General features: G+C 43.0%; 1 protein-coding gene across 5 annotated transcripts in view; it reads right to left on the bottom strand.

The window, feature by feature from the left end:
* Positions 1 to 448: 448 nt before the first annotated feature.
* PLCB4 (phospholipase C beta 4) overlaps positions 449 to 20,046 on the bottom strand; it is a 305,420-nt gene continuing 285,822 nt past the window's right edge. For 2 of the 5 annotated variants that reach the window (XM_083175638.1, XM_083175634.1), the window contains 6 exons: positions 16,069 to 16,244; positions 15,668 to 15,769; positions 12,492 to 12,549; positions 6,372 to 6,464; positions 5,413 to 5,449; positions 449 to 2,887 (listed from right to left, as the gene is read on the bottom strand). In XM_083175638.1, coding sequence (XP_083031764.1) covers positions 2,799 to 2,887; positions 5,413 to 5,449; positions 6,372 to 6,464; positions 12,492 to 12,549; positions 15,668 to 15,769; positions 16,069 to 16,244 — 555 coding nt within the window. In that variant the 3' untranslated portion in view covers positions 449 to 2,798. The remainder of the gene's footprint in view (positions 2,888 to 5,412; positions 5,450 to 6,371; positions 6,465 to 12,491; positions 12,550 to 15,667; positions 15,770 to 16,068; positions 16,245 to 20,046) is intronic. The other 3 variants (XM_083175635.1, XM_083175636.1, XM_083175637.1) reach the window with 3 other exon arrangements.

Below are 20,046 nucleotides of genomic sequence, written 5' to 3'. Positions count from 1 at the left end.
CCCAGAGTGACTTTTGTTTTCAGTGGAACATATACATTTTATAAAAGATTTGCACATACTGTACAAGCAGAAAACTAGTTAGTTGAGAACCTGGGCACCAATGGTATTTTTTAAGTTCCTGGAAGACTGCGACTATTAATTTGGTACTTTAGGCACACAAAAGTTAATCACCACATTAACTAATATAGAGCCAGATTTATTAGGCCTGGTGAAGTGATAAAGTGGCCGACGATAAAGCAGCAGCCAATTGTCTCGCAACTGCCATTTTTGCAACTTTATCACTTTACCTGGCGTAATAAATCTTCTCCATAATATTTAAGCATCAGAAAGTTGTGAAGGATGTGACAAATTTGGCCAACGTGGTCCAATGTTTATCCGCACCGTAACATCAAAATATTTGTAGACTGCTGCTCTGCAAATGACAAACAGGGAAAACTGTAAGGCCGGGTCCATTTTTAGGAGATCTTTTATTGTATTTCATACAAGTATTGGAGAAATAATAAACCAAATCCCAAATTACTATTTTTGCCATATGTACAGGAGTAGTTTTCACACAATAGCAGAAAGGATATAAAAGACAAGAGTTCTGGTTATAAGGGAACTTAGAACAGGTGGAAACATACAAAAACTGGTGTTTTAGAATACCAAAAAATTCCGTAAATAACTTTGTCTAAGCTACAGCGTTCCCTAACACTCATTCCTGCACTGACAACATAGAGATATGTTGTTGGTAAGTAACTAGTACTGTACATGCACGTGTCTGTAATATAAGTATACTGCAGGGTCCATGCAAGTTAACTATCTAGTCAACTATTGGGACAAATATCATACATAAAATATTGGTCTTTTTTTTTTTTTTATAAATTCTGCATACATTTTTTTTTTCTATTTGTAAAATTATCCTAACGTCTGTATGAAATCACAAAACAATAATGGTCACGTAATTGCAAATGTTAAAAAATTGGTATTTTGTGTAATAAATTAAAACAACATTTACTGAAGTACATCATGGCTATGGATCATATGCATAAAAGTCAGAAGTTGTGAAGGTATAACATGCAAATATCATATAACAGTAATGTTTAAAAAAAGGCTTTCCCTGCTTTTAGTTCTGCATTAGTATAAATACTTTATACATCTTCACAGTTACAAATGTCCTTCCTCCTCCATCTCCAATCTTCATAATAGATTAAAGTCAACTTTTTTGCGTCTGCAGCATTAAACGTTAAGCAGATTCTGTACAATATCAGATGTAAACGTTTCTTAAAGTGCCAACTGCATGGTCCTTTTAACATGTGAGCACTGGTATTATTGAGCACAACTCGTAGTCTTGTGTTTATTGCTCTTAACTAATTTGTCAACAAAATATATATATTTTTTTAAATTTATTCTGTAGTCAGGGAAAAAAAAAATCCGTCATATTTATTACTAAAGCATTTCTTTGTAAGTTTCTTAAAATTCAAGTAGTTTTTTTTCCTTTTTTTTCTTTAAATATCTACTATTTAAATTCTAACATATCTTCAATTGTGCAACTCAACATTTGAATATCTTTGGTGCCAGGTGGGCATATGACTTATAAATGGAAAATAAAAAAGTTATACATTAAAATGGATTGAGACACGTGGTGCGATGACTGTGTCATGTCAGAGTATTCTAATAATATATAAATACATGCGTTCAGAATTTACATTTTTAAAAAGAATGATTCAAGTTTTAAAAACATAAATAAACAGCCTCTGATTTAAAAAAACAAAAAAACAAATTAGCAAATTTCGATATTTTGTTGTTATCTGATGCAATTTGGGAAAAAATAATAATTGGGCGGTAATAATGTAAAAAAATATTCTTAAACTTTAAAAACATTTGCAGATATGTGTAAAGTAAATATATATATATATATAATGACATAAAAGACATAAAATAATCAAAAACAGAAAAAAAGACTGATTTTCTTGTTGCCCACGTTCGTAGAATAAAATCACTTGGATCCAGCAGGCAATTCAGATTTTTGATCAACAAACACACTCTGTCTTCTTTACTGCTTTGTTCCCTACCTTTCAGCCTTCAATATACAATTTAGATGAAATGCTAATGACACCCTTGCACAGCTTTACAAAATGGCATATGGGAATGTGTACACACTGTATAAGAACCCTTTGTGCTTGCTGGATATTTTTCGATACAGTACAGTTCATTTCTACATTTTCATATGCTCTGTATACATCAGAATGTGCCGTTCAGCATTAGGAGTAAAATCACGCTTATTAACAATTATCAAAAATATTAAACACCAGGCAATAAACATGTGATTAAAATCCAGGGAGAGAACAGACTCGCTGTTGTTTGGGGCAATCCCGCTCTTCGGTTGGGTTTGCCGATAATCCCTCGCCCCTTCCAATAGGATAACAATGTAACAGTGTTGTAACTAGATCTTTGGAAACGTCTTTAAAGTCAACCTTTATCCATCTTGTGTTGCTACATTGGTGACCGTTAATTATAAAACACAACAAAATCACTTAAAAAAACAAGGTAACCTATTTCGAAATAATAATAGACTATTAACATATGATTTACTATTAATAAAAATATTTATCTCTTTTTACTCTTTTATAACTGTATAATTATTATTCTGTATCATAAATAGTGCAGTGCTCAAAATGTTAAAGGGAAATATGCCAGTCTTAGAAGCTTGCCAAGACAAAAAACGGTTTAACATAAGAGCACACTTCATGTTCAGTGTTTGTGGTCGTTTTTGTTTTTTTACAGTGTTCTGGAAAAAGACAGTCAATTTCTTGACTTCAGTTTGCATGCTGCATCTTTATACAACTGTTACTGGCCTGCGGCCCATCTCGGCTTCCAGTTTGACCATCTGCTGGATTTCCTTTGCCTAGGGCCAAACACAAAGTAAACATGTTATCCCTATAACATGCCGTTCAGTGTTGACTGTGTTATGCTCTATAAGTAGAAAAATACATAAAATCGAATTTAAAACTACAGCCTGTACAATGTATTTATTTAAATATGCATTTTTATTAAAGCGACATTATTCCATTTCTAGCGGAACCCTGCAAAAAAAAAAATCAACTACTGTTGACAAAAGACAGTCTGTACAATATTTGTCCTTCCACATCTAAAGTTATACAATTTTTGAATTATTTTCTAACTGAAGCCATTTTGCATTCTCTGAAAAGAACACAGGGAATGGTAAAATTGCATTAAATAAGTGTATAGTGCTGAGACAAGGTGAAGAGCAGTTACGTAGTTGAGTACATTATATAACTGCTATTGAATTCCTTATTGTCTGTACAATTAAAGAACCAGATTCTCAGCCTAAGACATATACACATATTATTATATTAATCGTTTCATTGAAGCGTCACTTTTGAAACTAAAAACATTACTACAGTACTTGTTTGTTTTATCAGGGTTTCAGTATATTTCATGTCAACAAATCACAAGTACTGTACTTCCATCCATCCATCGGCACCTTAATGCAGGCTACACATGGGGAGATTTGCTGAACGTTCCTAGCGATGCTAGATTTCTCAGAACGCTCAGCAAGATCGCTCAGCAGAGATGTGTCTGTCCTGTGTGCTGAGCAATCTGTCAGGGCCAGTGTTCTCTCGTGAGAACACTGGCCCTGACCGGCGATTAACTAGATTTATCCAGCATGATGGATATTAATCGCTGGGTGATAGCAAAGCGCGGGGCTGTGCATCGATATCGCTATGGCCCCTACATACGGAGCGATGATATGGCAGTTTCTAAGCGATCCAGTTAGATCGTTTAGAAAGTGCCATGACATTGACCCGTGTGTAGCACCATAAGAGAGGAGGGGGCCGGTGTGTAGTCTCTGATTTGGCTCTGATGGCCAATAGGCTCTGGCATTACTTCTACTGCAGGTCTCCGGGAACATGGTGCCTGCACCACATGACATGACATCTCTATTGCGCATGCACAAATCACTGGTAAAATGGCTGTAGCAGCCATCTACATACATAAGTGATATTTGCAGCTCTACAGCCAATGTCAGAGTGGCAAGTATAATTTAATGGGTGCTAGGTGTGCGGCCTTCCCTAGACCCAGGGACCCGTGTGCTATGCACACCTACACCTTGCATCCCTTGTGTATACTCCAGTATATACTGTATACCTATGATGTCCAATATCTGTAAATGTGACTGAAAAGCACGACTGAGCTAGTGACACTTTGCGATGCAAAGTGGTCCAATGTACACAAACTTTGTTATATGCACAAAATGATGTAAGATATTGAATACATTTACCTTAGGTTCTGTGTATAAGGTGTATTTTTGAAAGATAAATCCATTTTGTGGATGCCATCCACAATATATCTCCATTCCAAAAATAGGGTATGTATTATTTCTTATTATTCATAAATTATACTTGTATATATAGGGGCATGACAATGCAATTTGCATCATCATACACCATTGCAGCCAACATTTGGCCTTGCAGATGGTGATTTCCTGGCAATCGGGGCTTGTACAGGCACGGATTCTAGAGGCAGTTTGGAATTTGGCAATAAAAGACAGATGGTTCTTATAGGTTATAGGTTTCAGTAATTTCTGGCATTATTTAGCCTACTTTCCCAGAACGACCGGGAGGCTCCTGAAAATCAGGTAGCTCTCCTGGACTCCTGAAATAGTGGTAAAATCTCTTGCCTGGATTCCACCCAACCGCTCCCCCTAATCTGCAAACACCCAATCCCACAAGTGGGAGATAGAGGGATCCAATGATAGGGACATGAGAGATAGGATGCTGAACAGGGGGGAGGGGGACAGAGCATGTGATAGCACAACTGAATCTGCATTGTGTAGCAGCAGGAGCTGGGCCACAATTATATGGTTATGTGGCCACACCCCTGTTCTAGCCTCTATTCAGCATTCCGTTCCATGTCACGCCCCCTCCATGCCGTACCACACCGTACACTGTGCCGATCGTGCCGATCTGGCTGCTCCCCCCCCCCCCCATGAACGATGAGTTTTACAATGATGGCACTGAAAGAGAACTGTGGCGGCTCTAACAGGGAAGAAACGTGACAAACTGGGTTATTTAAAAAGTAGACTTCCTGGTAGAATGCCAAGGTGGACATCACTGCACTGAGCACATGACTAGTTCTCCTGCTAACGTTTCACTATGGACATTGTATGGCTTTATTGCATTAACCTATTATAGAATAGCTGTTGCTGAAATGGCCAAACAAACTACTTAGAAGGGATGTCTACATGCTGCTGGCCTTGTATCGTGCATACCATACAGTACTTCATCAAATGCATAACAAACATATAAAGAAGATTCTCATCGCAAGATGGTTAGATCATTACTCCTAAGGGTGAGTCAAAAGAATATTGTAGCAACTGACATACAACAATGAGGAAGGCGGCCATACCTTGCGAGTGAGACACTGCATGAGACGATTTCAAAAGCTGTTTGTACAAAAAACAACAAAAAATGACAAAATTATGATATGGAGCAAAGAAAAAAAAAACACAGAGAGAAAGCACACACATCGAGACCAGGAGAATGTGTGAATCGGCAAAGATATTCATATGTACAATGCAAGGTAACGCAAGTCATACAACTGCTATACAGCAAGGTGATTGGCCATAATGAGGACCTATGTGTGATATATATATACTGCAGTTACAGTTCCTCGTTTAAGTACAACATGTCTGTAGCAAAAAGATTGTTTCTCAGGAGAAGAACAGTCCTTTTATGTATCCTGCATACGTGTTTCCAAATGGAGCAAATTGTGAACGACTGAGATGAAGTCCGGCAAGTTTTTCTAAACACACGGCGTTTGCAGAGTGGTTGACAGGAAGTAGGCGTCTAGGGGTGGAAATTGGACGTTTAGTGGGAGTGTTATAAAAACGCAGGCGTGCCTAGGAAACCGCTGGGAGTGCCTGAGCGTTTTAGGGGAGGGTGTGTGACGTCAGCTCCAGCCCGGATTTGCCTTTTTTCCATCGCACCACCGAGTAAGTTCAGGGCTATGTGGTGCCTGCGATGAGTTGTGGCCCGTGTAAAAATGATTAGATGATGAGCCTGTTACGATGGACATTTTCCTATGGCTGTGAATGGATGTGTAGCGTATACATTAATTCACAAGGCGGGATTTCAGTCTCGTGGGGCGTGGCTTAACTGGACACTGGCTGCTGTGAATTTATGGCTGTGCGTTTAGGTATGAACCAGACCCACGTTGCAGCGGAGACACAATGGCTGAGATTAGCATACTGGCCAGTATTTGGCAGAGCCACAAAATCACTAATTCACCAATTTGGACTGACGCCAGGATGTCCTACAAACCTACAGGACCGGAGATGAGAACCTGCGCTCCTCTGCTCCTCTTACCAGTACCTGTTCATTCTGCTTCTCCAGGATTTCCAGGTGCTCCAGCTGCGCTTTCTTCAACTGGTCCATTTCCTTTGATTGTTTCATTGCCAGCTACAAGGAACCAGAAAAAAACGTTAAATATCACTGTTGTTAATCAGGGCACCAAAATTAAGGCTTTCATCAGTTTGTCATTTAACAACCGTTGTATAGTCTGTTATTTTGTCGTTAGATGTGTCACAGAAAAAGACATTTCACTGAGCAGAGCGGTGACAGGCTGAAGTGGTTGTCATGGAAACGTAAAACCTGCCATTATACTTCCCTCTCCATCTATTCTTGTACTACATCAACAGTTTGTGTTCGTTTTAAGCACGATTGCATGTGTTCTGTAGTAGAGGCAGAGATCACGGCAGAAATATATCTGTGCTGGCTTCCAACACTGGTATGATGCAGCACATGTGGCATGCCCTCCATGACCCATTCCATTAGGTACAAAATGCTCTGTTCCTGGGTTTACTTGCCAGTGGAAGTTGCAGAGCTGAGGCTGCAGCGTAGTCCAATATTCAAATAGTGGACTCGCACCAACTGCCAGTTAGTGTGGCAGTTGGTGAGCTAGAGAAGCAATGTTGCACACAGTCTCTGTATCACATGAGTACTGTATGTAGCATCTCTCAGCTGGAGCACACTGTCAGGAGCTAGAGAAGCAATGTTGCACACAGTCACTGTATCACATGAGTACTGTATGTAGCATCGCTCAGCTGGAGCACACTGTCAGGAGCTAGAGAAGCAATGCTGCACACAGTCTCTGTATCACATGAGTACTGTATGTAGCATCTCTCAGCTGGAGCACACTGTCTGGAGCTAGAGAAGCAATGCTGCACACAGTCTCTGTATCACATGAGTACTGTATGTAGTATCTCTCAGCTGGAGCACACTGTCAGGAGCTAGAGAAGCAATGCTGCACACAGTCTCTGTATCACATGAGTACTGTATGTAGCATCTCTCAGCTGGAGCACCCTGTCAGGAGCAAGAGAAGCAATGTTGCACACAGTCTCTGTATCACATGATTACTGTATGTAGCATCGCTCAGCTGGAGCACACTGTCAGGAGCTAGAAAAACAATGCTGCACACAGTCTCTGTATAATATGAGTACTGTATGCAGCATCTCTCAGCTGGAGCACACTGTCAGGAGCTAGAGAAGCAGTGTTGCACACAGTCTCTGGATCACATGAGTACTGTATGCAGCATCTCTCAGCTGGAGCACACTGTCAGTATCTAGAGAAGCAATGTTGCACACAGTCTCTGTATCACATGAGTACTGTATGTAGCATCGCTCAGCTGGAGCACACTGTCAGGAGCTAGAGAAGCAATGCTGCACACAGTCTCTGTATCACATAAGCATGTATGCAGCATCTCTCAGCTGGAGCACACTGTCAGGATTTAGAGAAGCAATGTTGCACACAGTCTCTGTATCACATGAGTACTGTATGTAGCATCGCTCAGTTGGAGCACACTGTCAGGAGCTAGAGAAGCAATGTTGCACACAGTCTCTGTATCACATGAGTACTGTATGTAGCATCGCTCAGCTGGAGCACACTGTCAGGAGCTAGAGAAGCAATGCTGCACACAGTCTCTGTATCACATGAGTACTGTATGTAGCATCTCTCAGCTGGAGCACACTGTCAGGAGCAAGAGAAGCAATGTTGCACACAGTCTCTGGGCAGTATTCAATGTGAAAGTTCTCCGTGCATGGAGAGCGTTTTATTTCGCTCTCCATGCACTCTCCGTGTTTTAGTGGAGATTCTCCGTGTTCCGGAGCCTCCTGCTCCCACTATTCAATGTGGCTGATGCTCGCCGCCACTCGCGGCGAGTCTTAACCCCTGCAGCGGACGAGCGTCCGCGGCAGGGAGCTTTCAGGGAGCCGGGGGACGGAAGCAGCCAGAGAGATTGAAGTCTCCCTGGCTGCTCCAGAGGAATGTGGAGGGGAGGTGGGCTCCCCTGGACCCAGGCAGCACAGGCTGCCCCCCCCTATAGCCAGCGGGGGACCCAGTATTCACTGCACCCGATCGTGCATATTAACGATCGGGTGCAGTGAATATATGAATATCTAATGAGCGGCTCGAGCGCTCCGGCCCCCTGCTGGCTGCACTGTGTAAAAAAATAAATAAAAAAAAAATAAAAAAAAATATTTTTTTTTAAATTAAATATATATTCATGTGCTATAAGCACATGAATAAAAATAACATGCCCCTTCACAGAAAAAAAAACCTGATTTATTGACACCAAAATTAAAAAAAAAACCCTTTTAGTTTAAAAGTTCACATTCCAGATCTCCATCAAAAGATGGAGAATTGCTACACGGAGAGAGACGGAGAGAGACCGAGAAAATCACTTAGAAAGACGGAGAATATTTCACATTGAATAGGGTTGCTCGCTTTTGGAGAGCAAAATGCTCCGTCCAAGGCAAACAAAGCACAAATTCTCCATAAAACACGGATAACTTTTCTCATTGAATACTGCCCTCTGTATCACATGAGTACTGTATGCAGCATCTCTCAGCTGGAGCACACTGTCAGGAGCTAGAGAAGCAATGCTGCACACAGTCTCTGTATCACATGAGTACTGTATGTAGCATTGCTCAGCTGGAGCACACTGTCAGGAGCTAGAGAAGCAATGTTGCACACAGTCTCTGTATCACATGATTACTGTGGGATGCAGTTAAAATCCCGGCGGTCGGGATCCCGGCGTTCAGAATCCCGACCGCCGAAATGCCGACACATTCTCCCTCCTGGGGTGTCCACGACACCCCTGGAGGGAGAATAAATTAGTGTGCCGAGCGTAGCGAGGCACCGGGCCCGCTGCGTGGCGAGCGCAGCAAGCCCGCAAGGGGGGGGGGGGGCGATCCACGTCCCCCCCCTGTCTGATTACTGTATGTAGCATTGCTCAGCTGGAGCACACTGTCAGGAGCTAGAGAAGCAATGCTGCACACAGTCTCTGTATAATACGAGTCCAGTATGTAGCATCTCTCAGCTGAAGCACACTGTCAGGAGCTAGAGAAGCAATGCTGCACACAGTCTCTGTATCACATGATTACTGTATGTAGCATCGCTCAGCTGGAGCACACTGTCAGGAGCTAGAGAAGCAATGCTACACACAGTCTCTGTATAATACGAGTACAGTATGTAGCATCTCTCAGCTGGAGCACACTGTCAGGAGCTAGAGAAGCAATGCTGCACACAGTCTCTGTATAATACGAGTACTGTATGTAGCATCTCTCAGCTGGAGCACACTGTCAGGAGCTAGGGACGTAATGTTGCACACAGTCTCTGTATCACATGATTACTGTATGTAGCATCGCTCAGCTGGAACACACTGTCAGGAGCTAGAGAAGCAATGCTGCACACAGTCTCTGTATAATACGAGTACTGTATGTAGCATCTCTCAGCTGGAGCACACTGTCAGGAGCTAGAGAAGCAATGTTGCACACAGTCTCTGTATCATATGAGTACTGTATGTAGCATCGCTCAGCTGGAGCACACTGTCAGGAGCTAGAGAAGCAATGTTGCACACAGTCTCTGTATCACATGAGTACTGTATGTAGCATCTCTCAGCTGGAGCACACTGTCTGGAGCTAGAGAAGCAATGCTGTACACAGTCTCTGTATCACCTGAGTACTGTATGTAGCTTCTCTCAGCTGGAGCACACTGTCAGGAGCTAGAGAAGCAATGTTGCACACAGTCTCTGTATCACATGAGTACTGTATGCAGCATCTCTCAGCTGGAGCACACTGTCAGGAGCTAGAGAAGCAATGCTGCACACAGTCTATGTATCATACGAGTACTGTATGTAGCATCTCTCAGCTGGAGCACACTGTCAGGAGCTAGACAAGCAATGCTACACACAGTCTCTGTATCACATAAGCATGTATGTAGCATCGCTCAGCTGGAGCACACTGTCCGGAGCTAGAGAAGCAATGCTACACACAGTCTCTGTATCACGTAAGCATATATGTAGCATCGCTCAGCTGGAGCACACTGTCAGGAGCTAGAGAAGCAATGCTGCACACAGTCTCTGTATCACATAAGCATGTATGTAGCATCGCTCAGCTGGAGCACACTGTCCGGAGCTAGAGAAGCAATGCTACACACAGTCTCTGTATCACATAAGCATGTATGTAGCATCTCTCAGCTGTAGCACACGGACAGGAGATCGAGAAGCAATGCTGCACACAGTCTCTGTATCACCTGAGTACTGTATGCAGCATCTCTCAGCTGGAGCACACTGTCTGGAGCTAGAGAAGCAATGCTGCACACAGTCTCTGTATTACATAAGCATGTACAGTATGTAGCATCGCTCAGCTGGAGCACACTGTCCGGAGCTAGAGAAGCAATGCTACACACAGTCTCTGTATCACATAAGCATGTATGCAGCATCTCTCAGCTGGAGCACACGGACAGGAGATCGAGAAGCAATGTTGCACACAGTCTCTGTATCACTTGACTACTATATGTAGCATCTCTCAGCTGGAACACACTGTCAAGAGCTAGAGAAGCAATGCTGCACACAGTCTCTGTATTACATGAGTACTATATGTAGCATCGCTCAGCAGGAGCACACTGTCAGGAGCTAGAGAAGCAATGCTACACACAGTCTCTGTATCACATGAGTACTGTATGTAGCATCTCTCAGCTGGAGCACACTGTCAGGAGCTAGAGAAGCAATGCTGCACACAGTCTCTGCATCACATAAGCATGTATGCAGCATCTCTTAGCCAGAGCACACTGTCAGGAGCTAGAGAAGCAATGCTGCACACAGTCTCTGTATTACATAAGCATATATGTAGCAGAGCCTATATCACAAACAGTAAAGAACCATCACTATGTATAAGGATAAGCAAAAAAAATGATACAGTTGGGTCGTTCAGTTGCAAACTCACCATTACAAGGTATGTAAATGCACCATGAAGGCAATACTCGCAGTAGTATTTAAATGACTAAGGAGACAGCGGGACAATGGGCTTCAGACTTTTGAAAGCCTTACATCCAAAATAAAATGGTCCGATACTGTAATCATCTCCAACTGGAACTAGATAGGGGTTTCTACATTCTAAGTGTTGTTCCTACTTGTCTGTCACTTCCGGGAAGAGGTAATCCCCCGATTAGTAAATAGAGTTTGTTATTGGTCAATTAGACCCAAAGTCAAGTTGTTCGTCCTTGATTAACCCATACAATGTATTTTTACACTGATATTATTATTGTTCCTGTAAAATCATTTTTTTTCTCAAAAATCCTTTAAATGAACCACATGTGGAACAGGTTATCTCTTTTTTAAAGTGTGGAAGGAAAGCCGCACAGTCATGGCCGGGGTGGGAATCAAACCCATGACCTCAGTGCTGTGAGGCAGTAATGCTATCGGTTACACCAACCATACTGCCATAATGACACACACTCAGTATAATCCATAGCTTTCACAATGCAATGCAAATACTATCAAATACTTAAAGCTACAGTGAATGATTACTAGACATGCTATATGGTGCTGTAACCGCTAGCAACCAGTGACATTCCAAGTGACATTTATAGGGGAGTTACTCATTTTGTTGTGCATCAACACAAGGGGGGGGGGGGCATTTGAAAGGGAAAATTGGCAACACCATCGGGTGAGGTGTTGATGTACTGACCTCCCTAATGGAACTTCAAAACATCTCTTGGAATTGAATCCCCCGTATAACTCAGTATAGATAATTATAGCAAATGTGTGATTGGGTGCATCATTTCTCATAATGGGGTGTGGGGGGGGGGATGTTTCATATCTTTGAGACAGATAAAGCTTACATGTTGCCTATAGCAACCAATCAGCTTCTACTGTAGCTATCGTTCATCTCCCAACATCTATGAAATGAATTAGAAGCTGATGGGGTTGCTACGGGCAATACATCTGGTTGCTTTGGTTTAATACATCTCCCCCAAAGGACTTTGTAAGCATATTATTCCTAATGCCAGCACAGCAGTGCAGCACCACCAGCTGCGTACAAAGTGTGTAAGTGTAGGAGGAATGGCCTCCAAGATGGCTTGTGCGATGAAGAGGCAGCGCACCGAGCCTCTCACGTGCCGGGAGAACGGTGACTCACTCCTACTTACTCTTTTCCTCTCTTCCAGGAATTTCTTTGTGTTGCTGCTGTTTAATTCCCTCACTCGCCTGCAAAATATAACAAGAAGATATAGACTAGGGTGGGAGAAAGGAACATGGCAGTAACACAATGTAGCATGCACCCTAACCATTACCAGGGGAGATACAAGGGCATGGATCACGGTGTCGACAATACGGGTCGACGTACCTTAGTGCAACCACTGAAAGTCGACACCTGAAAATAGGTCGACATGGCTACGGTCAACAGGGTTGGAAGATCGACACAAGCATTAGGTCGACAATGGTAAGGTCGACAGGCCAAAAAATTGACATGAGTTACTCAAGTTTTTTTGTCCTGAATGTTGACATAGTCGACATATACACCGTCTAAGTGTACAGTTGCGCTCTCCATGCTTCGGGCACACTATTCTATTCTCCCACCACGCAGTAGTGGATGGTAGGGTATACTGCCTGTCGGCATAAGTCGGCTAAAAACAAAATGGGAAAAACTCATGTTGACCTTTTTGACTGTCAACCTATTGCTTGTGTTGACCTTCCGACCCTGATGATCTTAGCCATGTCAACCTAATTCCGGTGTCAACCTAAGTCCTGTCGACCTTCATAAGGTAGTCCTAGTGACCGTATCCCATGCTACAATACATGTGTGATATAGGGCCAGATGCACTAAGCTTCAAAAGTGATGTACAGCCAGCCAATCAGCTCCTACCTGCCATGTCACAGACTGTGTTTGAAAAATGTCAGGTAGGAGCTGATTGGTCGGTTGTTTAGCACTCTCCATTTTATCACTTTTAAAGCTTAGTGCATTTGGCCCACACTCTGGTAATGCAGTCTTGGCTGTATACATTATGTAACACTGCAGAGGGTGTATTGCTATACCGGTAATTCACACTTCAGCTACAGCTGTAGCCCACTATTAGAAAATAGGCCCCTAAATCATACCATACTTGCCTACCTGACCCTCTCCTTCAGGGAGAAAATGCTCTGTTCCTGGACTCCCTGGTAATGTAGGATTGCCATCACCTGTGGGGAGCTGGGTAATGGATAAGAAAGGTGTTTCACCACAGGTGATGGCAATCCTACATTACTAGGGAAGTCCAGGAACAGAGCATTTTCTCCCTGAAGGAGAAGGTCAGGTAGGCAACCCTGCTTTAACTCTCTCCAGGGCTTAGCAAATAAATCCCTTAAACTCCTATGCGACAGAGACTTATACAAATTACATATAGGAGTAGATTTACTAAAGCTTCTAAAAATGAAAAGTGATGGTGTTGACCATATCAACCAATCAGAACCTAGCCATCTAGTGTATCTCAGAAAATGATAGTCAGGATGAGATTGGTTGCTATGGGCAACAAGACTTTTTTTTTTTTTTTTTTTTTTTTTTTTTTTTTGAAGCTTCAGTAAATGTAGCCCATATTCTCTGCACAATGCTAAATAAAGTGGTGATGTTATATAAATCAATGCTAGTGTTATTATTATTATTATTATTAATAATAATAATAATAAGAATGCTTTGTACAAAGGGTGATATCAGTAGCTTCCTATTTGCCCCCACAGAATGACTAGGAACACACAAGGGGCCTTATTCTGGTTGGTGCGGCCAGAGCCGCACACGGGGCTCCGGCCGCACAAACCAATCCCCGCCCACCCTACGGATCGCCACGGCCGTCCGTACACGGACGGCTGGCGATCCGCATAAAAATGGTGGAGGCGTACGCCTCCACCATGGTGGGAGCTGCCCCCTGCATTCGATGGTCGTCGACCATCGAAGGCAGGTCCGCACGCCGCGGCAGCTCCCGCAAGCTGAGACCACACGGACAATCGTCCGTGTGGTAGCTTGTATGGGGGCTGAAAGCTGACATCCGGCGACGTCAGCTTTCCGCCCCCATGAGTTGCGTCATGGCCTCATTACCATGCATACGCCCCGCGTTTGCATGGGAACGCCCATGAAACGCGGGGCGTACACATAGGGAAATGAGGGCATGATGCCTCTCACGCCCCTATACGCCCCCTTTGCGGCGGACGAAATACGTCTGCGGCGAAGGGGGCTGCACATGCGCAGATTCACCTCTGCGCATGTGCAGAAGAAAAACATCGGCGGTACGGCCGCACGCGGGCCGTACCGCCTGAACCAGAATAAGGGCCCTTCTGTATTATCTGCTGTACCAATTACAAAACTGACCCCCTGATGCATATTCCAAGGTGACCTTATGTGGACCAATCTAATCAGCCAATTTAGTTGTTTGACATCATTGCTCTGTCCAATCAAAAGCTGGTTCAATCAGATTTGAATTGACGTGAATGCAAATGTACCAGCCACAGATCGAGAATAATCAATCTGTTTCTATGTATTATATTCAAACATAATATTTGTTTATTTTATTTGCTGGTCTTTTCACCTCATGCAGAACACACAGACAAAGTATTGGGGAGATATATCAAGCATTGGATAGAAATTAAGTGTAGACCAGGGGTGGCCAAACCTGTCCTGAAGATCTACCAACAGTTCATGTGTATCAGGCAACCTGTGGGTCTATAGGTGGAATGAATGCAGCAGGTTTGAAAATGTGACAGTTAGTAATGACCACACCTGTGCACCAGCTAGGGGATATGGAAAATGTGGACCGTTGGGAGATCTCGAGGATGGGTTTCGCTACACATCATGTAGACAGATAAAGACCAACCAATCAGCTTTTGTCAGGTTACAGGGTGTTAATGAATAATGGCATTTAGGAGGTGATTGGTTGGTACTTTGGGTTTGATGTATTAAGCCTGCTGAAGTAATAACGTGCTGATAAAGTGGGAGGTGATAACTCACCAGCCAATCAGCTTTTGTCACTTTTTAAACCTAGCCTTTAAATGGACAGTTAGGAGCTGATTGGCTGTGGCACGTTATCACCTTTCACTTTATAACTTCACCGGCTTAATACAGCTACCCCTTTCTTTTTCTACATTTTATCTCCAAGCTTTGATAAATATCCCCCCCATGGTCTCAAAATTCCATTGTGTAGCGTATGTAACTGGAATGGATTCAGGAAGACACAAATTCTTACATTACACTTCTGCTATTTTTGTTTTTATGATCTCTATGTCACTAACATCAAAATATTTATCTTCCAGTGATACAGTTTGGACTAATATCTACCATATCTACTGTAGCTGCAAATACCTTTCTCGTTCCGCTTTATTTTTGATAGACTTATCATGGCTTATGGCTTTGCTGTTCTCCATGGATATTTTTGCCTGATTCGCCCTCATCTCCTTACTTTCTCTGTGAATAAACAAGCATACCGTATTTAGGAGACAAAAACATATTCACTAAAATCCATCCCTACAAAATATAACTACCGGTAATCCCTCTGACCTCCGAGAGGACAGCTATCTATAATTACTAGAAGGCATTGTACTAAAAGCATCAACCAGGAAGGACCTGGATACATGAGGTCCTAGGCCCACATTTGCCCGTCACTGAACTATTCCTTAATCGTTGGTCCATTTAATAAATAGACCAACGAAATGACATAAGATTCTGGCATTTTGTAAATGTTTATGGTGGTTCCCTTTGCTCACCGGTCATGCGAGAGTTTCAGCTGCTGTGTCTGTTGTTCTTGGACGGAGAGCAGAAGTTTCTTCAGGAGGTCACACTGTTGGCTTATATGTAGATCTCGGAGTTCCTGCTCTTCGGCACTGTGTGTGCTGATTAGGTCTGACCACTCTTTCGTATGCTGAGCCACCACATCCTTCACCTAGTGAAATAGACATGCACTGTCCAGTTAATCTCTCAGTTTTTAGTAAACCATTTGTAGCGGGAGTTTGTGGCCAACCGGGCAGGAATAGCCGCGATGATAACTGATATTCTCAGGGTTTCGGCAGTTACTGTTACGAAAAGTGAAATGTTATTTTATTGTACATATAGTTCGTGAAAGGCTCTAGATTTGTATATAGTATAATAAGATGAAAAAACAAGCAACTATAGATCAACAACGGCTTTCTAAGCATTCTGTAAAACTAAAATACAAACCTGCTCCAGCAAATCTGTACATCCAGTGAGCAGTTTGTCCGGTGGCCGCACTAGAATAAATACTGTACTTTAGGCACGGCGCTTGGTGTGTGCGGGCATTGCAAGGTGCAAACACAGTCCCGTTTGCACCAAGCAGTGCAGGTGGGGGGGGCGTAGGGCGACTGCAACTATATGTACAACTGCATTCCAAACAAACAACAGTTATTCTCTCCGTACTGGGGGGCACTCAATCCCAGGTGAAAAATTTGCACTTTTCACCCATTTTTAGGGCAAATTCAGCTCGCCCTATTCAATCCCCCAAAACCGTGTAAATCAGTAAAGTTTATGAAAATTCACGTGGAATTGGTGAATTTGCAGCCATTTTTTACTGATTTTTTGGGGCTCTTTTAGCCGATACCCCCCAAAAAAACAAGTGAAATGGCATGGGCGAAAATTTGCTAAATTGATTAAATACTGATAGGTGAATATTTGACGTTTCTTCGACTGGCAAAAATTTGTCTGGGATTGAATAACCCCATTAGATGCTGCTACAATTGTACGCATAAAAAGTGGCCATTACAAGAGCATTGCCTTCTTAGTTGATGCTGAAGGTCGCCTCTCATGGGGGTGACTCAATGATGGGGGTAATTTTGGTTCATTCGGTCCCTCGCGCGTTCGCAGAAGTGACTGATGTTTTTATCTGTGCGTGCGCACAATGATTTATGCACATGTGCAGGGTCCGTGGGCAAACGGACTCGGCGACTTGCATAGCCGCCGATCCGTTCGCATGGAGCGATGCGGGCCGCGGGAGTAGGGCGGTGTGGTGTCGGGTGTCGCCTATGGGAACACCCAACATTTCATGTCCGTCCCCATGAAAACGCTGGGCGTTTCCATGGGATTGCGGGCGGGAGGAGGTGTGCCGGTCTTTGGCCGGAAGCCCGCAAATATAAGCCAGTCGGCGGGGAAGGCTCTCTGTAACTCGGTACCCTGCGAGCTTCGCAGCTTACCAAGTCAACCAAAATCAGGGACGATGTCTGTTGATAAAAAAAAATCTGTTGACAAATATTGCCCCTTCTAACCATCTGCTTAAAGCAAAGGCAAAAAGCAGAGAGGTATTACAGTGAGCGTAGCAACTAAAGGAAGACAAAACAACATTGTAAAGCACACTGATGGCAAGTGAACATGGCGGTGACATGGGGAGGACAATGTTCTAAAAGGAATTTTAAAAAAAAACTCTCCCTGTTGCCCACAATTGGACCTTTAGCTTTGTGGCTATTGGGAAAACATGTTCAGCTACTAACCTGAACTGTAATTACCCAGACTTAAAAAAAGCAGCATAAAAATATTATTTTAAGAAAAATATATCATTTCGTCCTTAGAAATATTATAAAAACAAGCAAAATACTTTCCATTAGCGACGTGTTAAACATCGGAATAAATGAGCCAGCTGAGCCCAACTCACAACTCCCACACTCTGAGTGCTCTGTGTTCCGTATGAACAGACTGGGCTACAGCAGGAAGTGTTCAGCCAATAATATTGACAACAAGTGTGCAGTATCTTCTACTTTATAATTAAATGTAAAGGATAGTCAGTTACTTGTACCACACCTTATGAATGCATTCAAGCCTAAATACAAAGAAAGATCACATACAGTAGGTAGGATTCCAGGTTCCTCGGTCAAATTTGCAATTCAAAATCATTTTTTTTTTTGCCCTATATTTTTGGGACTAATGTTTATATGGTGGGATGTCTTGAAAGTACGGTATCCGCTAATATGGAAAAATTGTGCTGCTAGGCCAGGCCACTCTCCTCCCATCCAAGACCGTGCCAGGTCCAGGTTCTGATCAGCAAAAGTTGTGAGGTATTCCACACAGTGACCCGTCAACAACCCAGGTTATTTGTGTGGTGTGAAAGGGGCATAAGCAACATATGCAAAGCCTGTGTACTATATTGCAGATCAATGTGGCTGTACCATCTTATCAGATTCATCGGCCATGGCTTTTAGACAATGCTTTGGGGCACACCTTAACATTAAGGAGCCAATACACTTAGCCAAGAGATGGACGATATTGCTAAACATGGCTCAAAACCCTGCAGTCGCATCTTGTTGCTATTCAATAAGCAATAATGGGTCGCAATGGGAGTTAGTATGGATTGAAGTTCACAGCTGCAGACTAGGGGCCTTATTCATATTCCTTTTGTGCATTTGCATGGAGGACCGATGTTGTGCATCTACGCATGTGCAGACGCAGGGTGCGTGCACCCACGGCGAACATTCAGCGAGCGGGGGCAGAGAAGGGCGGGAGGCACCGGGTAGCCCCATTACACCCAGTGGTTCATGGGTGTTCCGGGCGGCTGGACATTCACCAGGTGGGGTTTGGTGGACTCACAAGGCTGCAAATTCGCAGCCTTGCTAATCAACCAGAATAACCCCCCTAGGTGGAAAGTAGAGAAAAATCTTAAGGCAAAAAATGTTGGATACAATGCAGTTACCCTGGGGAACCTTTACCAATGAATAATAATGTATTTAGAAGTTATAAATAGGAATATTTTTTAGATAATTTTTTTTAAAAAGGGTTAAACGAGGGTTTTTTGAACTTGCAGATGGGAGTGTTCATTTCAAAATTTCACAAAGATGTATATATACACACTTAAAAATCATACAGGCAACACTTTAATGAACCCCAAAATATTTCTAAACAAGTTTGATTTGCTGAATCATGAAACATGACCTAGTGTTCTACCGTAGCATCTGGACCATGATTGAAAGCTGGGAGTCCTGCCAAAGCTACAGTAGATACCTACCTCCTGCACTGATCTCTCTACTCCAGGGGTTCTAAAACTCAGTTCACGGTTTCCAGGTCACCCGGCAGGTGCACAGGTGCACTCATTACTCATTGACACATTTTAAAAGATCCACAGATGGAGCTAATTATTTCACTTGTGATTCTGCGAGGAGACCTGCAAAACATGCACTGCGTGTGTGTGTGTGTGTGGGGGGGGGGGAACCTGGAGGCCCTTTTTATAAATGAATCTAATCTGACATACACTTAAATATGCATGTAGTGTTGGTGACATTTAATATATGCAGCCGGAGCAGCAGGATATCAGTGGAGGTGTGGAAGGTTAATTCACGAACGGATTTAGAAAATGTCTAGGACACAGAAAAAAGGCATAATTAATATATAACACAGGGCCAAGGATCAAAAGGAATTGAGGATTAAAATAGAATGGTGCACCCGGAGCCGATCGAATGTTATCTATAATAAAATCCTTTGTGTTTAGGGCAAATGTGCATAAATATAGTACATAAATATACCCCCCCCCCCCCCCCCCCCCACACACACCAGGGGTGGTCAAAGAGAGGGAGCTGCTGTGTGGCCTCTGTCCTTTCTAATCATTGCGTCTTTTTTCTTGCGCCATTCAGAGTAAAGCCGTGTACACACGGCAGCGATATGGGCTGAAATCGCTGGGAATATGGTCGCTGGCGACCATATTGCCAGTGATGGGAGTGTGCCCCGGCGATAAATCGTGCGTGCTCCCGTTT

Source organism: Crinia signifera, chromosome 3 (genome assembly GCF_055691185.1).
Source record: "Crinia signifera chromosome 3, ASM5569118v1, whole genome shotgun sequence".
NCBI lineage: Eukaryota > Metazoa > Chordata > Amphibia > Anura > Myobatrachidae > Crinia > Crinia signifera.
Note: the sequence above shows the minus strand (reverse complement) of the source record. Positions and strands in the feature narration are given on the sequence as shown.